We start from the raw sequence: 12,607 nt of genomic DNA, 5'->3' as shown, positions 1-12,607 counted from the left end.
CACAGGGTATTTATCATTCTTAGAGTGACTTACTTTGCTTAGCATAATACTCTCTAGTTCTATCCATGTTGTTTCAAAGGTCAAGATTTCATTCTTTTTGATGGTTGAGTAATATTCCATTGTAATTATATATCACCTCCTCTTCATCCATTTGTCTACAGATGGACACGAGGGCTTGTTCCCTAATTTGGCTATTGTTGATAATCGCTGTTTTACACATAGGGGCGCATATATCCTTTTGAATTAATTTTTTTGTATTTTATGGGTAAATACCCAGTACTGCAATTATGGGATCGTAGAGTAGTTCTATTTTTAACTTTCTGTGGAATCTTCATACTCTTTTCCAGAGTGGCTGCACTAGTTTGCATTCCCACCAAGAGTGCAAAAGTGTTCCTTTTTTTCCATATCCTCACCAGCATCTGTTGTTTCTACTGTTGATCTGACAGGTATGAGGTGATATCTCATTGTAGTTTTGATTTGCATTTCCCTGATGATAAGTGGCCTCTATTGGCCATCTGTGTATCTTCTTTGGAAAAATGGCTATTCATGTCGGCTGTGCATTTTTACTTCAATTGTTCATTTCTTGGGTGTTGAGGTTTAGAGGTTCTTTATATATTCCAGATATTAACCCTCTATCAGATATGTAATTTGCAAATATTGTCTCCCATTCTGAAGGCTGCCTTTTAGTTTTGTTGGGTGTTTCCTTCACCGTGCAGAAGCTGTTTATTTTGATGAAGTCCCAATAGTTTATTTCTGCTTTTACTTCCCCTGCCTCAGGAAACATATCTAGAAACAACTTGCTATAGCCAATGTCAGAGAGGCAGGAGACATATCTAGAAACAACTTGCTATAGCCAATGTCAGAGGTATTACTGCCTGTGTTCTCTTCTAGGATTTTTTATGGTTTCAGGTCTCACAGTTATGTCTTTTAATCCATTTTGAATTTCTATTTGTGTGTGGTATATAATAAAGTGGTCCCATTTCATTCTTTTGCATGTTGCTGTCCAGTTTTCCCAACACCACTTGTTGAAGAAACACTGTTTCTCCCATTAGATACTTTTTTTTTTTAAAGATTTTATTTATTTATTTGACAGAGAGACAGTGAGAAAGGGAACACAAGCAGGGGGGTTGGGAGAGGGAGAAGCAGGCTTCCTGCAGAGCAGGGAGCCCCATGCAGGGCTCAATCCCAGGACCCTGGGATCATGACCTGAGCCAAAGGCAGACGCTTAATGACTGAGCCACCCAGGCGCCCCTCTCCCATTAGATACTCTTTCCTGCTTTGTCAAAGACTAATTGTCCATAGAGTTGTAGGTTCATTTCTGGGCTTTTGATTCTGTTCCATTAATCTATGTGAGTATTTTTACACCACACCATACTATTTTGATTAATATGGCTCTATAATATAACTTGAAGACTGAAATTGTAATACCTCCAGCTTTTGTTTCTTTTTCAAGGTTGCTTTGGCTACTTGAGGTACTGGTGGTCCCATAGAAATTTTAGGATTGTTTGTTCTCGCTCTGTGACAAATGCTCTTGGTATTTTGATAGGGATAGCATTAAATATGTAAATTGCTTTAGGTAGCATAGACATTTTGACAATGTTTTCCTCCAATCCATGAGCATGGAATGTCATTCTGTTTGTGTCCTCCTCAATTTCTTTCATCAGTGTTTTATACTTTTCAGAGTACAGATCTTTCACCTTCTTGGTTGAGTTTATTCCTACCTATCTTCTTACTTTTGGTAAAATTATAAATGAGACTGACTCCTTAATTTTTGTTTATGCTGCTTCATTATTGGTGTATAGAAATCCAACAGATTTCTCTACATTCATTTTGTATCCTGCCACTTTATTGGATTCATGTATCAGTTCTAGCAGCTTTTTGGTGGAGTCTTTGGGTTTTCTATATAGAGTATCTTGTCATCTGCAAATAAAGTTTTACTTCTTCCTTGCCAATTTGGGTGTCTTTTCTTTCTTTTTGTTGTCTGATTGCTGTGAGTAGGATTTCCAGTACTATGTTACGTAACAGTGGTGAGAATGGACATCCCTGTCTTGCTCCTGACCACAGAGGAAAAGCTCTCAGTTTTCCCCCACCGGGCATGATACTACTGTGGGTTTTTCATATATGGCCTTTCTGGTGATGAGGTATGCTCCCTCTAAACCTACATTGTTGAGGGTTTTTATCATGAATGGATGATATACTATGTCAAAGCTTTTTCTGAATCTACTAAAATGATTGTATGGTTCTTATCCTTTATTAATGTAGTATAATGTAGTTGATTGATCTGTGAATGCTGAACCCCCCCCCTTGCAACCCAGTAATAAGTCCCACTTGATCACTGTGAATGATTTTTTTTAAATGTATTGTTGAATTTGGTTGCTAGAATGTTATTGAGAATTTTGCATCTATGTGCATCTATAGTATTAGCCTAGAGTTCTATTTTTTAGGGGACTCTTCATCTGGTTTTGCTATCAGGGTAATGCTGTCTTCATAAAAGGGTTTAATGTCACCTACTATTATTGTATTATCATCAATGAATTCCTTTACATTTGTTATTGCTTTATATATTTGGGTGCTCCCAAGTTGGTGGCATAAATATTTACAATTCTTAGATCTTGTTAGATAGACCCCTTTATTATGATATAGTATGCTTTTTCATCTCCTATTAGAGTCTTTGGTTAAAACCCAGTTTGTCTGATAGAAGTATGGCTACTCCGACTTTCTTTTGACATCCATTTGCAAGATAAATGTTTCTCCATCACCTCACTTTCAATTTGAAGGTGTCTTTAGGCCTAAAATGGGTCTCTTGCAGGCAGCATATAAATGGGTCTTATCTTTTTGTATCCATTCTGACATCCTATGACTTTTGATTGGAGCATTTAGTCCATTTACATTCAGAAGGATTATTGACAGAGTATGTATTTAGTGCCATTGTATTACTTGTTTTGTTGTTGTTTCTGGAGATTTTCTCTGTTCCTTTCTGGACTTTGTCATTTTTGGTCTTTCTTTCCCACTCTTTGAGAGGGAAAGAAAGGCAGTGATTCATCAGTGATTCATCCCCTTTAATATTTCTTGCAGGGCTCATTTACCGGTCATGAACTCCTTTAGTTTCTGTTTGTCTGGGGAAACTCTATCTCTCCTATTTATTCTGAATCACAGCCTTGCTGGATAAAGTATTCCTGGTTGCATATTTTTCCCTTTCAGCACTTTGAATATATCAGGCCACTCTCTTCTGGCTTGCCAAATTTCTGTTGAGAAATCTCCAGCAAGCCTTACGGCTTTTCCCTTGTAAGTTAAGGACTTCTTTTGTCCTGTTTTAAGATATTTTTCTTTATCACTATATTTTACAAATTTAATTAGAGTATGTCTTGGTGTTGGCCTGCTTTTGTTGATTTTGATGGGAGTTTTCTGTGCCTCCTGGATCTGGATGTGTGTTTCTGAGCAAGGAAGTTCTCAGCTATTATTCTTCCAAGTACACTTTCTGCCCCCTATTCTCTTAAAAAGAGAAATGTTTATTAAGGAATCACCAAATTAGTTCAGGTGCAGACCTAAAACCAGCCAAGCTTGTTTGAACCCAGGGTCATTCACCAAGCTGGCCTCCATATCCCTCTTTTCTTCACAGTCAATTGCTTTGCTATATGACTCTCAAATGACAAATAATTATTTTTTTTAAGATTTTTTTTTAATTTATTCATTTGAGACACAGAAATATATATATATATATATATATATATATATATAGAGAGAGAGAGAGAGAGAGAGAGAGAGAGAGAGAGCATGAGCAGAGGGAGAGGGAGAAGCAGGCTCCCCGCTGAGCCAGGAGCCCAACGTGGGGCTCGATCCCAGGACCCTGGGATCATGACCCAAGCCGAAGGCAGACGCTTAACCATCTGAGCCACCCAGGCGCTCCTCAAATGACAAATATTTAGAGCTATTTATACTCTTCTATCTCTAGATATTTTATTTAAAATATTCAGACATTTGGTCCCAACTTTGGAGTTCCTAGACACCCAGTCAGGCTGCACCAAGAATATATGGAGCCTCAACACTAATCCTTCAAATGTAGATATGGCTCAAGACAACTTCAGCCAATAAAAAATTCAGACTTTCACTTGTGTGTACACTCATGCACAAGAAAAGGAGAGAAAGAGAAAACAAAAGAGGTGATAGAGGAGAACACAGGCAGAAACCTCTTTGACCTCAGCCATAGCAACTTCTTACTAGACACGTCACCAAAGGCAAGGGAAACAAAAGCAAAAATGAACTACTGGGACTTCATCAAGATAAAAAGTTTCTGCATAGTGAAGGAAATAATTAACAAAACTATAAGGCAGCCTATGGAATGAGAGAAGGTATTTGCAAACAACATATCTGATAAAGGGTTAGTATGCAAAATCTACAAACAACTTATCAAACTCAACACCCAAAAAACAAATAATCCAGTTAATAAATGGGCAGAAGGCATGAATAGACACTTTTCCAAAAAAGACATACAGATGGCTAACAAACACATGAAAAAATGCTCAACATCACATCATCAGGGAAATACAAATCAAAACCATGATGAGATACCATCTCACACTTATCAGGATGGCTAAAATTAACAACAGAAGAACAACAGGTGTTGGTGAGGATACAGAGAAAGGGGAACCCTCTTGCACTGTTGGTGGGAATGCAAACTGCTGCAGCCACTCTGAACAGTACGGAGGTTCCTCAAAATGTTAAAAATAGAACTACCCTATGATCCAGCAATTGCACTAATAGGTATTTACCCAAAAGATACAAAAATACAGATTTGAAGGGATACATGTACCCTGATGCTTATAGTAGCACTATCAACAATAGCCAAACTATGGGGAGAGCCCAGATGTCCATCAACATAAGAATGGATAAAGAAGATGTGGTATATATATACAATGGAATATTACTCAGCCATAATATAGAATCTAATCTTGACATTTGCAAGGACATGGATGGAGCTAGAATGCATTATTCTAAGTGAAATAAGCCAGTCAGAGAAAGACAAATACCATATGATCTCACTCATATGTGGAATTTAAGAAAGAAAACAGATGAACATACGGGAACGGAGAAAAGAAAAAAGGAGAGAGGGAAACAAGCCATAAGAGACTCTTTTTAAAAATTTTTTTATTTAAATTCAATTTAGTTAACATATAGTTATTATTAGTTTCAGGGACATAATTTAGTGATTCATCAGTTACATGTAACACCAAGTACTCATTACATCAAGTGCCCTCCTCCTTAATGCCCATACCCCCAGTTACCCCATCCCCCACCCAACCCTCCAGCCATAAGACTCTCTTAAGGACAGAGAACAAACTGAGGGTTGATAGAAGGAGATGGGTGGGGGATGGGCTAGATGGGTGATGGGTATTGAGGAGGGCACTTATTTTGATGAGCACCGGGTGTTGTATGTAAGTGATGATTCACTAAATTCTACTCCAGAACTACTCCAGAAACCAATATTGCACTGTATGTTAACTACCTAAAATTTAAATTAAAAAAATAGAAATAAATTAATTTTAAAAAGAGGTGATAAACTGTATATGAAAAAGGGAAAACTTAAAGTATGCAACAATTATAGATTATGAAGAATTACAAAGGAAAAAGGCTAAAACATTAACACTAGTTTCATTGTATAAAGTTAATTACAATGATACTCTATTACATGAAATGTTTCCAGTTATTTATATGTAGTTAATTGAAAATACCATCATGGCTCTGAAATTGGATGTATCTAGGTCTAAATCCGACTTCTACTGATCATTTATAAAAATAAAGATATCAACAGCATTGTAAGTCTGCTCAAGAATTAAGTCAGCTAACACATGGAGTGAAAATATAGCATTTAGTTTATATACATATAAATAAACATTAGTTTTTCTTTCTTCTTTCTCTAAATATCAGAGAGAGCACAATGGCTTGCTTTTAATTAAACATTCACCAGATATTTGTCATTATGTGACCTGATTATCCAAGATGCTTACTAAAAGCATCTAGGAAAGATATTGCTTTGAGAGAAATAGTAAGGATAAATTAATTATTGAAAAAAAGCATGGACATGATAATTTCTAAATCAGTGTTCCATTATAAAGGCAACATTCATTAGACTCACTTTCTTCCAGCTTTAATGAAACTGAGGGATTGCTTCCTGTTTCATCCACATTTCCTTCACCACCTCCTCGAGATCTTGAATTCCAGACTTTAATCACTTCAACATCATTGTCACTGCCACTTCCACTTGAGCTACTATCTTTCTTCCCTTTCTTCCCCTTCGTTTTCTTCTTTCTATAAAAGGAACAAATTCAAACTGTTAGGAAAGCACAGAAAAGATATAAATGCCAATTATGAGAGAACAATCAGCAATTAGGGATTTTAAATGTGTCAACACAGGACACAAAAATTATTCAATTTACTTTGTATAATCATCGGAGCTTAAACTCATGGAGGTTTCATCGGAATCTGAAGCTATAAATTCATCCATACTGTCTTCATCAAAGTATCCCTAGAGGAAAAAAAAATGATGAATGTTTTAATAGTTTACTTCAACTTATATTGAAAATTATAATGATGTTTACTTTACCTGAGGATAAGTTAATTGTCATGGGATAAAAAAAGAACTGAAAGAACTACCATAGATTAAAAAAGGAAAGGAGACTTAACAGATATGATTACTAAATGCAATGCGAAATCTTGGATTGAATCATGGAAAAGAAAAAGGACATAAGTACAAAAACTGGTGAAATCCAATTAAAGTCTATTGTATGGGTTAGCCCAGTGATGGGTATTAAGGAGGGCACGTACTGCATGGAGCACTGGGTGTTATACGAAAACAATGAATCATGAATCACTACATCAAAAACTAATGATGTATGGTGACTAACATAATAAAATTAAATTAAATTAAAAAAAATAATAGTCTATTGTTTAGTTAGTACTATTGACCCAATGTTACTTTTTAAATTTTTATCATTTTACCATGGTTATACAGATGTTAAGAATAACATTTAATACTCCTTCCATAATCATAATGCATTCTAACATATAGAAATTAACTAGAAATAAAATGGGTTGAATTACTGTACTACAAAGCAAAGGAAAATTCCAATATACAGTAAGTCTATATAGATCAACCTTTTCCTTAAGTTATTCTGCTTCCAACAGATAGGTCTTAATCGATTTTAGGTTACCTGATTTACCTTATTTTCTTTGCTAATGTAGTCCAGCTGCAAACACCAAGGATGAGTCCAGATTCTACTTAACATCTGAAAATCTTGGAAAAGTTTTGCACCTGCCTTTCCTCTTCCACCTTCACTGCTATTACCTACACCTGATCAAAAAAAAGTAGTTTATGTTAAGACATAAGAATTCTCTATGTCAGGAGAGGTGGGTGGAGGGATGGGTTAAATAGGTGATGGGGATTAAGGAGTACACTTGGGATGAGTACCGGGAGTTGTATGAAGTACTGAATCACCAAATTGTACATCTAAAACTAATTACACTGTATGTTAACTAACTGGATTTTAAATAAAAACTTAGGGAAAAAAAGAATTCTCTATGTCAACCAACATGCTTTTCTAAATTAGGGATTTTAACTTTATTCTGTGCCATGGACTCTTGTGGCAGTACAGAGAAGTTTATAGACATCTTTCTTTGAATAATGTTTTGAAACATAAAATAGGAAAACAAAAGAAACCCATTATATATAAATTATCAAAATACTAAACATAGTTGTGATACAGTAATATGTGTACTTTGTTAATGCATTAAATAACAAAATATAGCAGCAAGTCTAAGAATTTTCTGAAATTCTGAAGTCCTGGTAAAGGTAAATAATTCTGAGATATCAGTAACAATAATAGAAATATTTGATTTCTATTGGTAACAAAGTCACAGTTATCACTACTACTACTATGGTTTATTGCCCACATTATAATTGGAAAAAATGCTAGTTTTCATCAGAGGTTAGTAAAAATTAATGTGATTTTTTCTTATTCAGGTTCACATAGCCCCCCATAATTCCATCTGTGGACCCTGGATTACAAACTCCTCTTTTAAAACTGATGGTTAGCAGAGGGGAGGTGGGTGGGGGGATGGGTTAAAGAGGTGATGGGAATTAAGGAGTGCATTTGCCATGATGAGCACAGGGTGATGTACGGAAGTGTTGAATCATTATATTGTACACCTGAAACTAAATTTACACTGTATGTTAACTAACTGGAATTTTTAATTTTATTCTATTGGGGGAGGGGGACAGAGAGAGTCTTAAGCAGCCTCTGCACTGAGCAAGGAGCCCAAGGCGGGGCTTGAAATCACGACTTGGGCCGAAACCAAGACTTGGACACTTAACCAACTGGGCCACCTACGTGCCTCTAACTGGAATTCAAATGAAAACTTAAAAGCTCTTGTTTTAGATAAAGCCTCTCTGTATCCCATCTTTTAGAAATTCTTTCCAACGCTTCTTACACAAAAAAAATGTACTCCTAAAAACTGTTTTTCATGTTGAAAACATTAATTTCTTCTGCTCAGAGTAATTTCAACAAAATTAAGTTTTTTCTATAAAAGCAAAATGAAAATGAAATGAATAGACATTTCATTTATATGACACTTATCAAGGAGGTAAGATGCAAAACAAAACTGGTTAAACAAAAAAAGCAGCATTTAAGCAATAACATATTTTTCTGTCCACAGTTTTAAAAGATGTAAATTCACCAATAACTAATAAGTCTTGCCTCCACTCATGGCAAGAGAAAATTTAATGATATGAAACACTAATAAAAATGCATGAAAATCTGGCAGTGATTATTTTGCCTTTTAAGAGGTATTTCCACTGTGTATAATAGGAATCATTGCTGTGAAAATGAAGAATCTAATTTCTTGACATACAACTGCTCATAGCATTCCTTTATAATTTTTTATTTCTGCAAATCAGTAGTGATGTTCTTTCACATTCCCGATTTTAGTTGTGTCTCCTCTATTACTTTGCAAGTACAGCTAAAAAGGTATCAATTGATCTTTTCAAAAAAGCAAATTTCAGTTTCAATGATTTTCTGTGTTTTTTCCTCCTTTATATTTATTTCTGTTTCAGTCTTTATTCTTTCTTTCTACTTGCTTTGGGTTTAGTCTGCCCTAACTTTAGTTCCTTAAGCGTAAGAGGTAAGATTATAAATTTGAGATCTTTCTTCTTTTTAAATTATAGGCATTTACTGTTATAATTTTCCCTCTTTAAGCATGCTTTATCTGCATCCCATATTTTAGTACCTTGTGTTCTTGTTTTCATCCATGTCTAAATATTTTTTATTTTTCCTTGTGATTTCTTCTTTTATCTACTGGCTATTTCAGAGTCTGTTATTTATATACATTTGTGAATGTTCTAACTTTCCTTCTGTTACTGGTTTGTAATTTCATTCCCATGTGGTTAAAGAAAACATTTTGTGTGATTTTATCCTCTTATGTTAATTGAAACTTGTTTTATAATCTAAAATATGGTCTCTCTTGGAGAATATTCCACATGCACTTGAGAGGAATATGTATTCTGCTGCAGCTCGATGGAGTGTTCTTTTAGAGGTCTGTTAAGTCTGGTTGGTTTATAGTGTTTTCCAAGTCTTCTATTTCCTTGTTGATCTTCTACCCAGCTGTTCTATCACTGAACACCTTATGAGTTAATGTAAAGGAGGGGCACCTGGATGGTTCAGTCGGTTAAGTGTCTGACTCTTGATTTCAGCTCAGGTCATGATCTCAGGGTCTTAAGATCAAGCCCTGCATCAGGCTCCATGCTGGGCATGGAATCTGCTCAAGATTCTCTTTCCCTCTCCCTCTGCTCTCCTCCCCCCACCACTCGTTCTCTTTCTTAAAAAAAATTAATATAAAGAGAGATTTTTTTTTTTAAAAAGGTAATCTATACTTTATCATTTTATACTCCAAGAAAGACTAAAAGCCAATTCTTGTTTTGTGGGGGCAAAAACTACTCTTGCATATATCATAAATATCTTCTATTATAGAAAAACTTCATAAGACTTTTAGGCCTAACTGGCTAAGATAGGAAAAGCGAGGACATTTTTAAAGGGAAAAAAATTCTACCTGAAAAGGGAAAAAAGTTTCTTCTACCTACACCATTGATTTATATTAGAGTTGATATTCTCTGTAGGAAATGGGAACCACATAAAAAGGATATGTTAATAACCTAGCCAAATAAATATCCACAGAAAAATGTTCTCTACTCAAGAGTATTGATAATTATTACTGAATCATTCTATCTTTTCAAAAAAAATGTTTTTGACTCCAAATCACTTTATTGGGAAAATATACCAAAAAAGGTTAGGTGAATACATGATTAATTAATCATGACAATCTGTTATTGAACCTTATTTACACCTACAGTTTTTACATGAGATGTTATCATGGGGTCTGTAGTAAACTCAATAATGGTCTCCCAAATATATCTACATTCCAATCCTATATATATCTGCCAAATAGATCTACATTCCAATCCACCCATGAGTTATTCTATATGGAAAAAGAAAATGTGCAGATGCAATCAAGAAAAGGACCTGAAATTGAAGAAGACCATCCTAGTTTATCCAGGAGGATCCAATGCAACCACAATAGTCCCTGTAAGAGGGATCCAGAAGTGAGAGTAGAAGGTGATGTGATGACATATGCACAAATGGAGTGACACACGTTCAATATGGAGAATACAGACAGCCACCAGAAGCTGAAAAAGACAAGGAAATATTTTCCCTCCCTAGAGCAGCCAAAAGGAACCAGCCCTGCTGACTTTAGCCCAGTAACACTAACCTTGGACCCTCAACCCCCAGAACAGTAAGAGAATAAACTTGTGTTGTTCTAAGCCATCAAATTTGTGGTAATTTTCTACAGCAGCAAGAGGAAATCAACACAGCATCCTAGTGAAATGTTTATCAAACTTGGCGCACATCAGAATCACCTGGGCAATGTGTTATACACACACTTGGATCCCATTCCTATAAATTCTGATTTCCTAGATATGTGATGAGGCACAGAAATATAAACTTTCTAAGAAGGTTCTCAGGTGCTTGTGCTGCAAACTAGGGTACAAGTCATAAAGAAGAATGGTTGGGAAAACTCACTGCTTCAATTAGTTTGCTAGGGCTGCCATAGCAAATCACCACAAATCCAAAATCTTAAGACCACAGAAATATACTCCTTCACAGTTTGGGAGATCAGAAGTCCAAAATCTGTCCTACTGAGCCAAAATCAAAGTGTCCACAGGGCCATCTACATTCCCTCTGGAAGCTCCAGGAGAGAATTTATTCCTTGCCTCCTCAGGCACATGGTGGCTGCTGGCATTCCCTGACTTGCAGCCACATCAATCTCTGCCTCTGTGGTCACAATTCCTCCTCTTCTGTGTATATCAAATCTCCCTCAGACTCTCTCCTACAAAGATACCTGCAAATGGAATTAGGAGCCATCTGGACAATCCAGGACAATCTCCTCATCTCAAGATCCTTAGTTTAAGCACCTCTAAAAAAATCCCCTTTTCTTATAAGGTAACACAGGTTCCAGGACCTAGGTAAGATCTGACATCTCCGGGTGGCCATTGTTCAGCCTACCACGCTGTCTTAAGTGCCCTTCAAGGTTATTCAAGACAGTAGAGCTAAAGCAAACTTTCCAAAAATATAATACTAAAAGCTTTTTATATTCAATTTCCCTTTTGACCCCTTACAAATTACAATTACACTATTAAAATAAACCAGTCTCACCAGAGTATTCTGATGATCAATATAGCTATAATAAACAGGGAATTGGAGATGATAATAAAACACCATGGGCTATATCAATAAATTTTATAGAGTTTCCCCAAGTCCTGAAAATTATTTCAAAGAATTTTCCACATAAATGATTTAAAAGGGTTGATCTAAAGAATCGTGGGAGTAGTTTAGCCACTAAGAATTTGGAAACACCTTCTAGGATCTCCACACCGTTTTATCACAAAATCCTTACTAATTAAATAATTCCTTTGTACTATTTCAGAAATCTGTTTTCCTTTCCTCCAATGCTCCTTCGGTTAACTTGCAGGACTCAAGGCCACTTTTAAACATAACAAAGACTTAGGAAAGCCTAAAACCCAAGCAATAACACAACTACTAGGAGGTGCCCAGAAGAATTCTACTTATAATGAACAGTAAGTGAAAAAGAGTACCTCAATGATATTAGTTATTTCACTGCCTCAATACATCAATGCAGGTCCCATAAAGCTGACTTTAAGCAGATGGCTCCGTTTTGATAATCTAAACATATGCTGTTGTATCTGTTCAATTCTAAATCTAAATCTTGTAGTCATACCACCTTCTGATTAGTCACACACTATAGGAATCTCACATAAAAATTACCACCCTTGAACTATCATGCAAAGACCACTGAAATTGGTTAACATTCTTTGGAGTATGCTTATTTGATTTATGCAGAAAGTAAAAGAAACAAAGGAATAATATTTTAAGTACTGGAGAGGCCCCAGTTCATATCATCAAATAGCCCATCATTTGCCCAAATTCCCACTAACTTAAAAGTTAAGAGTGCTTCAAGCGCAAATTGTAATATCAAGGGATCT

At 35.7% G+C, this 12,607-nt stretch overlaps 1 protein-coding gene across 7 annotated transcripts in view; it reads right to left on the bottom strand.

The window, feature by feature from the left end:
• Positions 1 to 12,607, bottom strand: part of ATRX (ATRX chromatin remodeler) — a 305,789-nt gene that overhangs the window by 73,874 nt on the left and 219,308 nt on the right. For all 7 annotated transcript variants that reach the window (XM_032387887.1, XM_032387888.1, XM_032387891.1 and 4 more), the window contains 3 exons: positions 7,218 to 7,348; positions 6,435 to 6,523; positions 6,134 to 6,306 (listed from right to left, as the gene is read on the bottom strand). In XM_032387887.1, the coding sequence (XP_032243778.1) occupies positions 6,134 to 6,306; positions 6,435 to 6,523; positions 7,218 to 7,348 (393 nt within the window). The remainder of the gene's footprint in view (positions 1 to 6,133; positions 6,307 to 6,434; positions 6,524 to 7,217; positions 7,349 to 12,607) is intronic.

The sequence above is a fragment of the Phoca vitulina genome, unplaced genomic scaffold (genome assembly GCF_004348235.1).
Source record: "Phoca vitulina isolate PV1807 unplaced genomic scaffold, GSC_HSeal_1.0 scaffold51, whole genome shotgun sequence".
Taxonomy (NCBI): Eukaryota; Metazoa; Chordata; class Mammalia; order Carnivora; family Phocidae; genus Phoca; species Phoca vitulina.
Note: the sequence above shows the minus strand (reverse complement) of the source record. Positions and strands in the feature narration are given on the sequence as shown.